The 17,953-nt window shown below is 40.9% G+C and overlaps 1 protein-coding gene across 2 annotated transcripts in view; it reads left to right on the top strand.

Annotated features, from left to right (window-relative positions):
- The window catches only part of LOC137258915 (calmodulin-like), a 33,101-nt gene extending 15,619 nt beyond the window's left edge, over nt 1–17,482 (top strand). For both annotated transcript variants that reach the window (XM_067796607.1, XM_067796609.1), the window contains 6 exons: nt 710–749; nt 3,439–3,582; nt 11,482–11,594; nt 13,860–13,950; nt 15,314–15,370; nt 16,214–17,482. In XM_067796607.1, coding sequence (XP_067652708.1) covers nt 710–749; nt 3,439–3,582; nt 11,482–11,594; nt 13,860–13,950; nt 15,314–15,370; nt 16,214–16,308 — 540 coding nt within the window. In that variant the 3' untranslated portion in view covers nt 16,309–17,482. The remainder of the gene's footprint in view (nt 1–709; nt 750–3,438; nt 3,583–11,481; nt 11,595–13,859; nt 13,951–15,313; nt 15,371–16,213) is intronic.
- Nucleotides 17,483–17,953: the final 471 nt, after the last annotated feature.

The raw sequence follows: 17,953 nt of genomic DNA, 5'->3' as shown, positions 1-17,953 counted from the left end.
AACCACCACAACACGCTACCACCCCATCTCTCCCCCAACAACCACCACAACATGCTACCACCCCATCTCTCCCCCAACAACCACCACAACACGCTACCACCCCATCTCTCCCCCAACAACCACCACAACATGCTACCACCCCATCTCTCCCCCAACAACCAGCCCGCCACAGTTACACTCTGTCTCCCCAACGGGGCCAGCCCATCCTCAGGTAGAAGTTCTCCTCTGTTTACATTTCCCTCCTCTCTGCTGTCGGAGAGCGTGTGTCTTGGATTCCAGGTTATCGATTGTGAAGCGGATCAGAGTGATTCAATTGCCAACCCCAGGAACAAATAAAGAAACAATCGCCCCGTGATAAACAGCGATAAGCCACTTTGTCGCTCAATAGATCCGACGACCCGAATAAATATCTGCAGCAACTGGAGCAGGCTGATTGATTGACGGCCGTCCACTCGGGCTACGTGGGGCGGGATACAAAGCCTGCTTCATTAGTCTAATTACGTCCAGTCTACAATGTAGTAACTGTTTCATATCATATAACCCGGCTTATAATGCGGATTTCTTTATTCAACGATGTGGCTCAGCCAGTGTTCGACACTAATTAGTATGTAAGAACGTACAGCCTGGTACATAAAAATATCTAACGTGTTTGATGTATGATGTACTGTTGCGGTTCTTGTGTCTGAATCATGCTCCTCTGGTGTTTCAGGAGAGCATACTTCAGAAGTACTCGGAGTCCCAGATACGAGGTAACGTATGGATCATAACCCCTTAATGTGATATTCAAGAACAGCCCAAAGACTATCACTGTATTCAAACTGACGTACATTTGGAAGCCCCATCTGGGTTTGTTTCAAAAGATATTTTGTTTCAAGAGAAAGAAAAGGGATTTGCAAACAAACTCAGTGGGTGTATATGAATGGTTCCCCTGAACTCGTACATATCAGCGGAGGTTATTCACAATACACCAGTTGTCAGAAAAGCAGTAGAATGTATTGGTACCACGCGTTTGCTCGTTGAATAACATATGGCATTTACATTTCATGTTAAATCTTTTTGAAAACTGGTTTAAATGGTGAACAGAGGAGATCAACGTGTTGCTAGTTTCAGAGTCTACAGAGTCTCTTTAGAATTACCAAATGCCATAATTATAATACCGAATGTATATCTGAGCGCAGCATGGAGAAAATGCCCTGTCTCCTTACATGCGAGCGAAGGGAGCAAAGGAGCAACGTACATTCCTCGCTTCGGTTGGAAGAATATTTTTCATGTCCAAATAAAATATCGCCACCATCAAAGGTATACACGTATATCTTCACTTGGTTGTGCTCTCACATTTCTACCCCAGTGTTGAACAACTACTCATGTGAAATATTCTTTATTCAACATTTTAAGCGCAGTTCGTGGTATATCAGACCGTTCCTCGCCTCCATTACCCCTGCCAGCTTCCGCTTCAAAGGTGTGAAGGAAAAGGAGGGTATTATTTAATAGGGAATACTTACAGTTATCTCCCCTGCTTCATTCGCCCACTACGCCAGAAGTGTTTTTATGTAAAATAAATGTTACGAAAATTATAACAATAGCGACGACAGATCAGACAAATAAACTGCGACAGGTTCATGATAAAATTAGGCAATATGGTATTTCTTTGTAATTTTTTTCTTGTTCCGTCACTACGTTCAATCGGAAGCTGGCAGAGGTAATGGAGACGAAGAACGATCTGAATACCACGAGTGGCGTTCAAAATATTGAATAAAACATATTTCACGTGAGTAATTATTAAACATGGGGTAGGAAATGTGAGAGAACAGCCTAGTGAGGAAATGGGAATGTACCTTTGATGGTGGCGATATTTTATTTTGATATGGAAAATTATGTTTGATCCGAAGCGAGGGAAGTACGTTGCCAACCTTTGGTCGTTTCACTCGCATATAATAAGACTTGTCATATTCTTTAAGCAGCACAACCCTATCTGCGCTACAGTTTGCCTGTCATCTGAGTTTAAACACAAAGTCATATATATCTGAGTTTAAACGCCATACCTGCCACTCCGTGTTCATTCTACTTATTAACCCGCCCACGAGATGATAGTTTGTAGGTTTTATGTGGCTTGTTATGAAACACTAACGACCGATTTGTTTACGTACAATGGGAGTTATGAAAATATGCTTCAAATGCGAGTCACGTTACTGGAAAGCACCTACATCCGCAATACATCAACCGACATTTAAATACTTACATAACGAAAGTCCTTCAACGATTGACGTGAGTATATGTTATTAAACGCCGCAGAATAGTTGGGCAGTAGAAAGGCGGCGTCATTAGCAGATCTCCATCATATGCGTCCACATCCAGCGACGGACCCATCGCCATTTTAGTCAGCTTCCTCGAGAGGTGCCATAGTGGTATTCTGACCTTGACCTCGTTCTACAAAACTCACTTGGCGCTAAGATGGTCATAGCTTTCATATGTTACCAAAGGCTTACCACAGCCGTTATTGCCTTATAATATCATCTCACATTTATTCCGATGATGCTGTTTTGCAAAGTAGCGTCCCTTGAGTGTGTCAGGATCCGTTGTTCGTTGGTTCGAATCCCAGATTCGGATTCCATCTATCCTGTGTCTTCACCATATCTGAACATCTGGATTTCTCTAAACCATTTCAACCTATTGGACTTGATCTCCAGATAAGGATAATCATCAAAGGGTCACAGCGAGAAAAAATATCTTATTTCTCAAATAATCTTGAGAGTTAATTTAAAACAACTTTACACGCTTTCGCTCTTTTCTCTTGTGTAATATTCGATGACACATTACCCTTTTTCTGAAGAACAGAAACCTTAATGTATTGTAGGATCTGGCCTCGAGACGTGGACGGACTACGTCAGTAACAATAGTCTTCGTCATCTGCCCATTGTAATAATAACTTGTTTATGATAGCCATGACATTTCCGCGAGCAACGTGATAAGCACTGTCCTCCTTGATCGCCGACAGACGGCAGGGAACTGTAGCGGTGATAGCTTGTTTCTACAAGATATCTCTTCTTCCGCATCAGGTGTCTCACCCCTAGCTAGTCTCAGCATTAACCAGAAGCGTTACAAAGCTAATCTTATTTCTGTCATCCGAGAAACAGTTTGGAAAGTTGAAGAGAAACCTTGAGAGATATATGAGAGGTGAAACCGTTTCCGACATTCTGCTACTATTCTGTGAAATATTCGCTGGATTTTAAATAGACAAATATCCTTGATACTTCCGCAGCCGTGAACTGTATATCTGATTCTCTCTGTATATGTTCAGCTAGGTGTAACACCAGTTGGAATTTTATCAATCAGAATCTTGCATATACAGAGGTGCACCCAGGAAGTCTCCACTAAGGCGACAGGCAGTTGTTTCTTGTTGGCCGGGGTCACGACCAAACTCACCTATGTTTTATTCAGAGTTGCGAGAGGCCTTCCGACTTTTTGACAAGGATGGGGACGGGTCAATCTCCACGGATGAGCTTGGCACCGTCATGAGAAACCTCGGACAGTTCCCGTCTGGGGATGAACTCAAGGACATGATCACGGAGATTGACATCGATGGTGAGTAGAATTATCTGGCATGCTGGTAATGGTGTGTTTAGCTGCTTGTGGGTGAACTGACCTTTTCGATGGTGAAATGAGCTACCGGTTGGTGAGATGAATTTTGTGATGGTGAGTTGATCTACGTGATGAATGGTTCGACTTCTCGTTGTGAGTAGAACTGTCTTTCATGCCGATGGTGGTGAGTTTAACTGCTTGTGGGTAAGTTGACCTTTGTGATGGTGACCTGAGCTGCGTGTTGGTGAGCTGAACTTCGTGATGTTGAGTTGAGCTACGTGTTGGAAGGTTGGGCTTCTTGTTTGTGAGTATATCTATCTTGCATACTGAACTGCACGTGGGTGACTGGAACTTTGTGATGGTGAGTTGAGCTACGTGTTGGAAGGCTGGGTTTTTCATGTGTTAGCAGAACTACCTGTTGGTAGGTAGAACTATGAGTGGGGGAGTTGAGCTTTGTATTGTTAAGCTAAGGTATCTGCTTGTCAGCTGCACAAAGGGCCTATGAAAGTAAGTCCAGAAGTGTGTCGATAGAATGATGGTTGGATTGACGTTGTTGTGGATTGACGTTGTTGTGGATTGATGTTGTTGTGGATTGATGCTGTTGTGGATTGATGTTGCTGTGGATTGATGCTGTGAATTGATGCTGTTGTGGATTGATATTGTTGACGTTGTTTGGAGGGTATTCATCCTGATGCCCATAGGGGATCAAACAAACTACTTTTTCTTCAAGAATTTGACAAGACTATAGCACTTCCTCATTGGAAGGTCTCAAACAGAAATCAGTTATTTGTCCCCTGCACATTGTCTAACCGAATCTTGCAGGAAATTGGTAACATTGTTTGCTTTAACAAAACCTCTCGCTAGCATCGAACTCCAATACCTCGTCTGTTCGAGAATACCGATAATAATTCACAGTTTAATGCAATACGGTGGCCTGTTGGAACTTGGGTAATACCTGTAATAGTCTGCTTACCTGACGCTCGTATCCAAGCACATTGCCTGCTCACATAGCTACGCACATTACTATGCCCTGTCATAGGCAACATTGTATTTTTCGGTACTCCCTGGGGATGATACTGCGACGCTGCCTGCCAGGCTGAATGAACTAAATACTGACATTGCTAGCACATCATCACGAGTACCCATTTTACAGCTGGGTGAATTGAGACAATGTGGATCTAAGTATATTGTCCAAGGAAGCTACGCAAATGTTCCCATCTCGGGACCCGATTTAATCCTAGGATCACTGCATTCCCCTTACTCTCTTTATATAAGGTACTGGCGACACGCTGGGCTATACTCTAGCAACAAAAGTACCGTTTAATTACCTCATTTATATATTGATATCCCACACCCCGAAAATACTAAATTGAAAGTATACTATAACTGAATGTTTTTTCAAACCCTCTTATGTTTGATATAGCACACATTTATCCTCGCTAGTAGAACCTAAAACTGAACACACACTAACACATACAGCAATAATTTGTAATCGCCAATGCGTCCGCCGTCCGTGTTCTGTTCACTGAAGTCCCAAATTCAGGCGTTTGTTTCTAAACTTGCTTGTTTCTAAACTTGATCAAAATAGATGCGAAGTCATGCCTGTTCATGATTTCGGATTTATGCATTTGTATTTGTCCAAGCCTTCATGATAAGTAGAACTTTACTGAAAACAGAAGTAGATTTGTTTCCGGGAATGAATTGGTGTGGTAAAAGAGGAAGGTGCAGGAATGAATCAGTGTGGTAACAGAGGAAGGTGTAGGAATGAATCAGTATGGTAACAGAGGAAGGTGTTGAAATGAATCAGTATGGTAACAGAGGAAGATGCATGAATGAATCACTATGGCAACATAGGTAAACATAAGAATGAATCCCTGTAGCAACATGGGAATATGTAAGAATCAGTCACTATGGCAACATAGGAAGGGATAAGATTGAAGTACTATAGCAATACAGGAAGGCGTAAGAATCAGTCACTATGGCAACATAGGAAGGGATAAGATTGAAGCACTATAGCAATATAGGAAGGCGTAAGAATCAGTCACTATGGCAACATAGGAAGGGATAAGATTGAAGCACTATAGCAATATAGGAAGGCGTAAGAATCAGTCACTATGGCAACATAGGAAGGGATAAGATTGAAGCACGATAGCAATATAGGAAGGCGTAAGAATCAGTCACTATGGCAACATAGGAAGGGATAAGATTGAAGCACGATAGCAATATAGGAAGGCGTAAGAATCAGTCACTATGGCAACATAGGTAAACATAAGAATGAATCCCTGTAGCAACATGGGAATATGTAAGAATCAGTCACTATGGCAACATAGGAAGGGATAAGATTGAAGCACTATAGCAATACAGGAAGGCGTAAGAATCAGTCACTATGGCAACATAGGAAGGGATAAGATTGAAGCACTATAGCAATATAGGAAGGCGTAAGAATCAGTCACTATGGCAACATAGGAAGGGATAAGATTGAAGCACTATAGCAATATAGGAAGGCGTAAGAATCAGTCACTATGGCAACATAGGAAGGGATAAGATTGAAGCACTATAGCAATATAGGAAGGCGTAAGAATCAGTCACTATGGCAACATAGGAAGGGATAAGATTGAAGCACTATAGCAATATAGGAAGGCGTAAGAATCAGTCACTATGGCAACATAGGAAGGGATAAGATTGAAGCACTATAGCAATATAGGAAGGCGTAAGAATCAGTCACTATGGCAACATAGGTAAACATAAGAATGAATCCCTGTAGCTACATGGGAATATGTAAGAATCAGTCACTATGGCAACATAGGAAGGGATAAGATTGAAGCACTATAGCAATACAGGAAGGCGTAAGAATCAGTCACTATGGCAACATAGGAAGGGATAAGATTGAAGCACTATAGCAATACAGGAAGGCGTAAGAATCAGTCACTATGGCAACATAGGAAGGGATAAGATTGAAGCACTATAGCAATACAGGAAGGCGTAAGAATCAGTCACTATGGCAACATAGGAAGGGATAAGATTGAAGCACTATAGCAATACAGGAAGGCGTAAGAATTAGTCACTATGGCAACATAGGAAGGGATAAGATTGAAGCACTATAGCAATACAGGAAGGCGTAAGAATCAGTCACTATGGCAACATAGGAAGGGATAAGATTGAAGCACTATAGCAATACAGGAAGGCGTAAGAATCAGTCACTATGGCAACATAGGAAGGGATAAGATTGAAGCACTATAGCAATACAGGAAGGCGTAAGAATCAGTCACTATGGCAACATAGGAAGGGATAAGATTGAAGCACTATAGCAATACAGGAAGGCGTAAGAATCAGTCACTATGGCAACATAGGAAGGGATAAGATTGAAGCACTATAGCAATACAGGAAGGCGTAAGAATCAGTCACTATGGCAACATAGGAAGGGATAAGATTGAAGCACTATAGCAATACAGGAAGGTGTAAGAATCAGTCACTATGGCAACATAGGAAGGGATAAGATTGAAGCACTATAGCAATACAGGAAGGCGTAAGAATCAGTCACTATGGCAACATAGGAAGGGATAAGATTGAAGCACGATAGCAATATAGGAAGGCGTAAGAATCAGTCACTATGGCAACATAGGAAGGTATAGCAATAAATCACTATGGCAACACCAGGTAAGTGCACGAACTATTTTGGTGTAAGGATCGACCACTAAAACAACGCTAGTCGGTGTATGAATGGTTACGTGAAATGATTCGAGGTTGAATCATTTTGGCAAGAAATGACGTGTAAGAAATATTCACATTGGAAATGTAGGATGCTCCTTGAATCGGAGACATGTTTACAGTCCATACCATGTTCCTCGTAAATCTCCACCTGATACCTAGCTCAGAACATGATGTACTCATGTTGCACTTTTGTTCCCAGATGCGGTTCATGCAGAAGACTCTGATAGAGACATTAGATGAAATATATCCTCGGACGGTCATTCATAAATCTGACATTCCCAAAATATCTGGGAATATGTTATTTGTTATGAGCGTGTATGTGTCATGGGTTAATGACAATACATCTATATATGTGACTGTAGACGACATGATTACCTGTGTGTGTATCAGTGTGGCTTGATAATGTAATACAGTACAGCGAGGTGTCCAGTTGAAACACCAGCCGTCTAGTTGTTAGCAAATGCGTTAGTGTAAGCTGATGATGGATTTGCTTACGTCATCACTGCTTACATCAGTGGCAGTTAATGTTAACGTGGGTATGTAGGGCTGCAGTAATCCGTCAGGTTAATCCTTCATCGATATTGGCGTCAACGACTCCCATACCGACTAGTTTGTACACGTCCAGCCACAACCATCATTTCACTTTGCATATTGTCAGACAGTAAATTATTTGTAAATAACATTTCTAATGGATCTAACTAATCGCAGGGAATTGATTAGTTGCGAAGTGAAGACATTACAGACATTTTCTACCTTTGATAGGGTAAACTACCTAGTGTGTTGATGTGTTTGGAAACTGTTTGTCAGAAAACAAATACAAATATAGAACGCGCGCTAATATAGGTCTACAAGATTATTTTCTCCGAGAAAATTCTTGCATTCATAACTGAAAGTTACTCCATTCCAGTAATTATCCACAGTTTTGTACCTTTGCCCTCTTGCTCATGCGACACGTTCTGCCCTGATGTTGTTCTTGAATTCGTATTTTACTTCTAACGATACGCCTGTGAAACTTATTCTAATGAAAAACACTCCACAATTGTCCTCTGTGAGACAGGGGGATTCCTACCCCTATTTAAATGTTGGTAATTTCATGTAAAGGTGCGATAAGATGTCTTTCACGATCCGAAACAACTGTCTCCTAGCTCTCCGTCACTCCTTGGCTGCACGACCCGTTCGATAGCGATTTTTCTATCGAGCCTCTTCGTTGAAAACGGTTTACACAAGAATAAACAGTACTTCTGGGCAAGCCCAAATGTCTGGCAATAGCTGAACAGGTTTGGCCGTCTTGTTATCGTTCTGCAATAATAGGTTTGAGGGCTGAAGGCAAGTCTTGGGATTTTCCTATGTCGACAAAAACATCAGACGGAAGCGAGCTGACGTAAATGTCACGTGACGAAATAGCGTGTTCGTAAAAGATATGGATAACGTTCGTAATATGGTTGTGAGCACGGTGTGTATACTAGGTGTGTGTGTGTGTGTGTGTGTGTGTGTGTGTGTGTGTGTGTTATATTTGCCGCGTGTGTATATGTTGTGTGCGTGTACATTGTAATACTATGTATAATCTATGTTTGTTTGTATGTTAGTGTGAGGCGTATATGCTTTGTGTATGTATGTGTCTGTATGGTGTAAGGGATTGAGAAACTGAACGACCTAATTTAAGTGAGACTTAGATTGTTTTGACATAATAACACCACACCAATTGTCATGTTCAGATCTACATTGTGCTGAAATTTCATGTTGAAAAATGAATATGACTGATTTATGCAAAAACAAAGACGTAAGTCAGAATTGTGTTTTTGCCTTATAACTCAAAAAAAGGTCTGGTGAGCACGTGTTGTGCTGCAAGGAACTTAGGAAGCTCCGCGATAAGAGGAAATTACTTTGACAAATACTTTGTGCATGCCATTTTCCGGATCAAGGCGACCCTGATTATGTGAATGTTTCCCATGCATCTGATGATACGGATGGCTGTAATGACAGTAAAGCTGCCCCACTACTTAATGTAGCCTTGCCAAACTGTGGTACACCGCTTGCCTCAGTTCGACCGTATCAAAGATGGAGACTGACAGACACTCAGTTACAATGTGTTCCAGTTCTACCCACAGGAAAGTCTCATCGGCATGTTCTGCAAGGCCAGCTACAGTGTCCCGAACAGTACGAAACTCTTGCTGTTTCATTCACTCTTGAAACTTTCTTTCACTCTTGCATTCGCTGGCTGCGTGTAGAGGGAGCGAAGGCCCTGAGCTTATGATAAGCTTTACCAGCCTGACTGTGCTAGGATCACCCAGAGCCTATCTGCTGCATTTCTATCTCAATCTGTAAAACATAATAAACTGTGGTGGTCAGCAGGATAAGTGCCTCCCGAGGATGCCAGCGAAAGGTTCCGGAATCAGTTGTGGTCTGTACACGGCAACTGTAATCTGGATTCACCAGGGGTCAGTGATTATTGTATTGCTGATTCCCCCGTGCCTAGTGCATGCTCGAAGCATACACCCACATGAAAAGGGTTAACAGCTGTTGAAAGCGGTATCTATTCTGGATTCAAACCAGGACCATATACTACCATTGAGAAAGAAATCATTCTTGAGGCGCCTGCATGTTGCATGTGGTGGTCCAGGGTATCAAACGCCTTTCTCAAATCTAACAACACCAGGAGCTCAATGTCAATACCACATCTAAGATCGTTGGAGACTTTCTCTCCATATTGTGTTTAGGACAGTTTGCAGATTGAAAAGACTCGTGCGTGCAACTCACACTAGAGGATAACAGACGTATTGTGTGATCCTGAGGAGAACAGTATATGAGACGAAAGCTTTCCTGGGAATGATTTGATTAGAAATAAAAAAATATGTAGATATTATAATCCAAAAGGATGAATAATTCATTAGAGATTGTTGTTCAGAGTGTTTATGTTTAGACAAATAGAAAAAGCGTTACTAGTATCCTCTTAGGCTGAGATGAATTTCAGAAAATATTGCGTCGTCTTAAAACATTATATTCCATTATATGACCAGAAGCATGTGCAGTTCATAGATACATCTGGTCTGGAATCTTATTTCTTGAAATGATCTTGTGCATAATGACTTTGGTTGTTTTGCTTCTTAATTTTAGTGACTTCTGCCAGGACAAATATCCCTGACTTAGGTCATTCTGTCAGAAAACGGAAATCCAATAATTAGTTTTACCTCCATTATTCTGAAAATATTTCAGGAAGCACCACTAAAGTAAAGCATGATGCATTTTATCTCACTACGCAAGTCATAAAAACGATACGTGGACGTTCCCCCAGTAGTTTTCAAGATACCAGTTTTCGTCTCTCCTGAAAACCTATAAAAAGTGACTCAGGTCGTTCTGCTTCCCAACTCTTTGCTCTGTGTATCTAGGTTAGTGCATGGTGTATATGCAATGTGTATGCTCTGTGTGTATATGTTAGTGCATGGTGTGCATGCAATGAGTATATATGTTAGTGCCTGGTGTATATACAATGTGTATGCTCTGTGGATATAGCTCTGTGTATATATGTTAGTGCCTGGTTTATATGTAATGTGTATGCTCAGTGTGTATATGTTAGTGCATGGTGTATATTCAATGTGTATGCTCTGTAGGTATATGTTAGTGCATGGTGCATATGCAATGTGTATGCTCTGTGTATATATGTTAGTGCATGGTGTATATACAATGTGTATGCTCTGTGGATATAGCTCTGTGTGTTTATATTAGTGCATGATGTGTATGCAATGTGCATGCTCTGTGTATATATGTTAGTGCATGGTGTATATACAATGTGTATGCTCTGTGGATATAGCTCTGTGTGTTTATATTAGTGCATGATGTGTATGCAATGTGTATGCTCTGTGTATATATGTTAGTCCATGGTGTGTATGCAATGTGTATGCTCTGTGGATATATGTTAGTCCATGGTGTGTATGCAATGTGTATGCTCTGTGGATATATGTTAGTGCATGGTGTGTATGCAATGTGTATCCTATGTGTATGTATGTTAGTGCATGGTGCATATGCAATGTGTATGCTCTGTGAATATATGTTCTTTATATGCTCACCGCGTTAGTGTGTTCTGCTTATGTATGGCCAGTGTATTATTCTGTCGGGGTTCCCATACAGAGTGATCATCTCTCCGGGTATCTTACTGCTTGGAGGTTTAAAGGTGCTCCCTCTCTCTTATGACAGGTGATGGCACGTTCACGTTCGAGGAGTTTGTGCAGGTGATGGCGAACATGGGCGGCATCAGCAGTGAACAGTCGGAGGAGGATGAGGAAGAGGAACTCCGGCAAGCCTTCACTGTAAGGAGCCTAGACACCCTTTTTATTTGTTTGCTGTTTAACGCTGCCTTTAGCAATATTCTAGTTATATGGCCGTAGTCTGTTTCATATTCGGGCCTAGATCAGACAATCCTGTGATCATATCTTTAGAATCGATCTACGCATCTGGGATATAATGACATGTCTGACCAAACAGTCCCGTTAGTCGAATCTCACAACCAGCTCGGGTTGTTGAGGACTAGTTCTCACCCGGAAATCCTATTTGCTACATGGTGTGGCGATTGTGTTTCGAAGTTAAACAAATTTGGGACCATTCTTTCAAAATCTGTAGATCCCTGTATATATCGCCTGTATATATCACCTGTATATATCATCTGTACTAAAGGCCACTCAAAGGAAGTTGAAAAATAACCGATTCCTTTCACATCTGATGCGACATGCTCTTTGACGTTTGATGTGTAGTATCTAAAGCTGAACAAGAGACTCTCAGGTTTTCCCAAAAATTGTAACACAGATTAAATGATTTGTTGGAAACACGGCGCACGTTAAAGGCGGAGTATGATTTAATCATTATGGCTGTTCAGCAAGCTTGTTGTGAAACCAATTACGACCGGACGCTACCAAACCATTTCTTTCGTGTGAACCCGATAGGTTGTAAAGCCTTATGATTTCAGCGTGATCTTTAACAAAACTCGTGTGTAAGCCCGGGGTTTTTGATGCCCTGTGACCGATGTCATATTGTTAACTCGCGAGTTTGGGGAATCAGCTCGCTTGGCAGCTAGGAGGTGTAACCATACCAACCCCCACACAACACGAGAACATGAGTGAATAAACAAGGAGTTTATTACGCCACAATCACAGGATGATCTTCACATAATTAGTCACAGTAATATAGGGTACAAATAATTATTAGAACATATTGACACGGTAATCAGGTGTCAAAATACATTATCATTATAGGCCGTTATACAAAGTACATAATCATCATACGTCGATGTACACGACACATACTATATAAATCAAGATACATTTTCTAACACATAACATCAACCCAATTTCATTCATACATCTTATAATACTAGCATATCCAAAACAACATTACGCAGTACATAATGAAATACACAGTGTCGAACACACTCTATACATTATACCAGTATCATTCAACACGGGAAGATATTCACTCATAATACATTAATTGAACCAATACACGACACGCTCCACGACCGCCACGAAACCACTATTATCAAACAGACAAAACATGAACAGCAATACAGGGAGCGATTTGGGTTTTACAGCGCTTTTAACAATATTTCAGCAATAGCTTGGGACACCAGAGATGGGCTTAACACATTGTGCCCAAGTGGGGAATTGAACCCGGACCTTCAGCGTGATGAGCAAACGCTCTAACCACTGGGGTACCTAGGGAACCACTCCTGAACAGAGCAATAGAGAGTAATACAGTCTAAAATATATCAACGACTACGTTCCACCTAAACATAACGACCTTGCCAAGGATCTTAACACGTGGTCATGATAGCAAAAATGTATTGCAGAAAACATTGAACAGTAATGGTAACGATTTGCCAAGGTAGAAGAAAGTAAAGGGTCTTACCTGAGTGAATAAACAAGGAGTTTATTATGCCACAGTCACAGGATGATTTGTGACTGTGGTCGTCCCTGTTTTATACCCTTTTCCAGTTGTCATAGCTAATCGGGTTTACTGATAATATTGCTGATAAGTTGTTGTATCTAAATCCTATTGCCTAATTCGATTACCGATAACGTGCCTACTGCGAAGTTAAGTTACTCTATCTGTCAGAATTACATAAAGATTTTCATAACGTATTTGACGACAACGGCGTTGACAAGCGAAAGACATGATGCATCTGCTGACACATACAAGATATTGGTCTTGGACATTCGATATCAGTGTGACCACGAGAGAAGTACACGATAAATTGGATTAGCCTATCTCTATCTGTTGGCACTTACAAGACATTGGTCTTGGACATTCGTTATCAGTGTGACCCTTGGCAGACTGAAGATGTGGAACGTTTAGCATTTCGATATTTCAATAAAATATTCTGTCATAGAATCTTTATAAAATATTGTGCATTTCCACCATGTTAATAATATTATCACGTTGGTCTCTCAGTGGCAGAAGTACCACGTTCAGTTTCAAACGGGTTCAGTTTGGGTAACCTATTTTGGAGTGTTTCTGGGCAGATAACGGGGGCTTGCATCTATACACACTCGCTTGTTTATTTGCGTCATGCCGTGTTACAGGTATTTGACAAGTCTGGTTGTGGATACATCACAGCGTCTGACCTGAGGGCAGTGCTGCAGTGTATGGGAGAGGATCTCACAGAGGAAGAGAGTATGTAGACTTGTTGAAGAAACACGAAAACAAACACATTTGTTAAATCTCGCTGACAAGCACTGTGGTCATTATAACGCAGATACGTACGGAATCATGAAACCCATTTGGCTTCCTCGAGAAAGAGAGCTCGCTGGGCTTCGTTGTTTTAAAAACTGAATATGCTTTTGTCAAGTACATGGAAATAAAAATACATCCTCGACAGTCTGAACCATATTAAGATCAGATCATATTTCTCGCTACAGCTAACAGAAATCTGAGGACATCGCTTTAGCACAGGTACCTCAGAGCGACCTTGGCGACCTTTGACCTACCAAATACATAGCAAGCATGGTCCACACTAGTCCAAAATCGGACGAGTTCAGTCCCAGATGACACTTTCAAACAAATGTCTATTAAGCTTCAAACTTCAAAATGGACAGAAAACATAATTCCAGAATGTCTGTTTCACGTCCGAATTTCTAATGGAATAAGTTCTTGCTGACTTCCGTTTCTGAAGTTCGTGTCAAGGGACAGATGAGTTGCACGTCCCGTACTGTCGTTCGGCTTACCTCGTTTTACTTATCCGAGGTTAAATGGTAAGGAAAAAACATTCCAAAGGACACTACCCGATTCCGAAAGAGACGCTCCGATTAAGTCTCGTTTTGACGCGCACGGTAAAACAATGGCTGCTGACCTTTGCTTGTCGGTAGTGAGAACCGAGATCTGATTTTTATGCGATTGCGGCAGTCTTAAGGGGAGACTATTGACGTTTATAGGTTTCATTACCTGGTCTGTCTGGTACAGACCCCATTATTTACAAAGTGTAGTCATACTGCTGACAATACCATGCACGGATAACAACTCAAGTCAGATGCAAGATCCTAAACACAAAACCCGATTTTCAGGCATATCATAATCCACTTTGTTATGGTGATTACCAATGACCCAAGCTACTCTGGAAAAATTCTACCGCTACACTCGTTATTTATTTAGAATCTTCTTAAAATATCCACGTCTTCACCGATTTCGTTCAAATTTGAAAGATATGTCAATCACAACATATGGAAACCATATACGATTACAAAAGTCTACATTTTTATTTTTAAAAATTGCCGTCCAAACAGAGATTCGAACCACTCTGATTATTGCCATATAACGGTAATATGGATACATAATTCAGCGGCTACCCATGTCATGCCGTGTCATAAGGGTGATGCAGTCGTTCCCGACGCCGGAGTTTCTTTCAGTCACGGGATGCTATTGTAACGACATATAACGTTCACTCTCTCGACATGCATGCAAGCGGCATGTTAGTTACACTCTGGTAAAGTCTGTCGCACGCATTATATGACGTCATGATGACCGTATTTACCCTTTTCAGTTGACGAGATGATTGCAGAGGTCGACATCGATGGTGATGGAAGGATCGATTTTGAAGGTGAGAATTAATCGGGATAACACATCAGATTGAACATGTTAGTGTTTGGAATATGTTGTATAAAAAAGCTTCTCACAGTTCCTGAACTGCATGATTTACCTCCTTCCTATCGATGCTTAAGCCGTAAAGTTAAATTCTTAAGTCCAGATTCTCTCTGGTCCTGAATTTCTCATCTGACTGGGACTCCTTTTGAATTTCAAAAGGTTTCCTGGTTTCTGTCGAAATTATACGCATTCAGAGACGAGGCGTTAGTCTCTATGGCGGGGCCCACAGGGTTATCCTTCTGAAGTATACACAACAATGTAAATTCCCTTCTAAGAAAAGTCGACCCGTGAAGGTCCCGGGGTAGAATATGTCTTGAGCAACCTATGCTTGCCATAAAAGGCGACTATGCTTGTCGTAAGAGGCGACTAACGGGATCGGGTGGTCAGGCTCGCTGACTTGGTTGACACATGTCATCGGTTCCCAATTGCACAGATCGATGCTCATGTTGTTGATCACTGGATTGTCAGGTCCAGACTCGATTATTTACAGACCGGTGCCATATAGCTGGAATATTGTTGAGTGCGGCGTAAAACTAAACTCACTCACGCACTCTAAGAAAAGTCACTGAAAATTATATATTCAGACCTGCCTTGTGTACATTTGTAACGGACATATTTTTGCTTTCCATGTTAACCCAGTTTGGAGTGAGATTTATGATTTTTGTCTTGAGAGAGTCACATGGATAAGTAAATATATCGAGTGGTGGATCGAGTTTGTTGAAAGCTAAATGCGAGATAGCTGGCAGGTATGTATAATGATACTGTACTTGTATTGCATCGTAACTGTTTTTCCACACAGAATTCATTGCCTGTATGAAGGAAGAAAAGGATGAAGAAAGTAAGAGCGAGGATGATGATACTGGGAGCCAGATTTCTCTCGACAACCCAATGTAGACACCGTGCACAGAAACGGGCTGTCCAACGCTAGTGGTCACGTGGCATACTCTTTGCCCATAAGCTGTTCGCAGCGATAGCCCATTAGCAGATCTCCGTATAAATGTGTCAAGCGCTGGTTTGGAGTTTACGTGGCGCATTTTCGAAAGGAGAGCACCACAGCTGCCATTGAGAGTTGAATCGGACTCATTTCAAATAACTAATAATAAATATATTTTGTATTGGGACTGATTGTTGATATACAGCGTCACTGCTGGTAGCATTTATCTTCTCAACTTGTGGCTGACTTTATGGCACGTTTTCTTTCAGATTTGTCTTATTTACGAGCACCCCTCTCTCCATTCAAAGACAGCTTGCTCACATTGTATCTTGTCAAATCTATACAGCTGTTTTCGCTAACAATCTCTATGGGCTCGTACATTTCTTCACTGCTTTGGTTGTGTGAAAGATGGCTACTCGGTAGGCTAATTTTACCTTATAATAAAAAAACTTTATTTGGAAATATTTATTTTACAAATGAACTCATGAACAAATCTCCTTTGGACAAAGAGAATATTTTTCAGCTTACGTTCTATCCTTTAACCGGGAATGATGAACTGTGCCCGCTTCATGTACATGATAAGCGATATGACAATAAACACAAATAAATAATTGTGACACAAGCATGCTGTACCGCAAATTGGGCTGTGCAACAATGTGAAACGTACCAGTCTTGATAATAATTAATGGCAGACTGGTCATTTTCTGTTTGTTACGCAACCCTATTCGCGCTCCAGTTTGCCTGTGATTGTGCCAACTTTATATTGTTTGATACTATACCGACGTGCACACATATTTCACAGCCTTTGGGCAAATGTACGAGATGATCTTCATGACGTAATTTAATTGAGACAAAGGAAAATTTATCATGTGGCAAGTCAGTCAGTAAAGTCATTATATATTATGTCAATTATAATTTGTACATTGACTTGTTGAATATCGACACGTATTTGTCTGTATATATTGCAGTTTGTTTTTGGTACTATTAAATTGTATATTTTCGCTTTACATTTTTTCAACTATATCTCTTTTTCAATCTGCCTGTTTAACCCACTGACGTATGGAGGTTCCTTGGTGTATTTGTCAAAAAACCTATTCTTCAATGACTGAATAAATACGTTTCGATGGAAAAAAATGTCTGTCCTTTCATGGGTGAAATATGAGGAATATTTTGATGAGCTTCCATGAATGTCATGTTGATGTGGATAGGAAAAGTGACGTTCGATTAATCTGCCGAAGTAGTCAACTATCTGCCTGATTTGTGTTTGGATCATGCAGTCAACAAACTGCCTATCTATCTATCTATCTATCTATCTATCTATCTATCTATCTATCTATATACGGAGTCAAAAAAGAAACTACCCAAAATGTAATATTTTAAATATCATGAATGTTTTTTTCTCTAATGATACATCTACGTATCCGAAATAGGATTAATATCTTCCGACTCTAGAAAAACGTTAGCAAAACCCACTCAACCCAATCCATTCGTCGTGCACATGACGTTAGCGCCAAATCAGGTTTTGCACGTGCAGTTGATCACGTGATCTTCGCAAAGTTTTCTTCATTTGCATGTGTTTGCATTTGCTTCGAGAATTTTAAAATC

Source organism: Haliotis asinina, chromosome 12, assembly GCF_037392515.1.
Source record: "Haliotis asinina isolate JCU_RB_2024 chromosome 12, JCU_Hal_asi_v2, whole genome shotgun sequence".
NCBI lineage: Eukaryota > Metazoa > Mollusca > Gastropoda > Lepetellida > Haliotidae > Haliotis > Haliotis asinina.
Note: the sequence above shows the minus strand (reverse complement) of the source record. Positions and strands in the feature narration are given on the sequence as shown.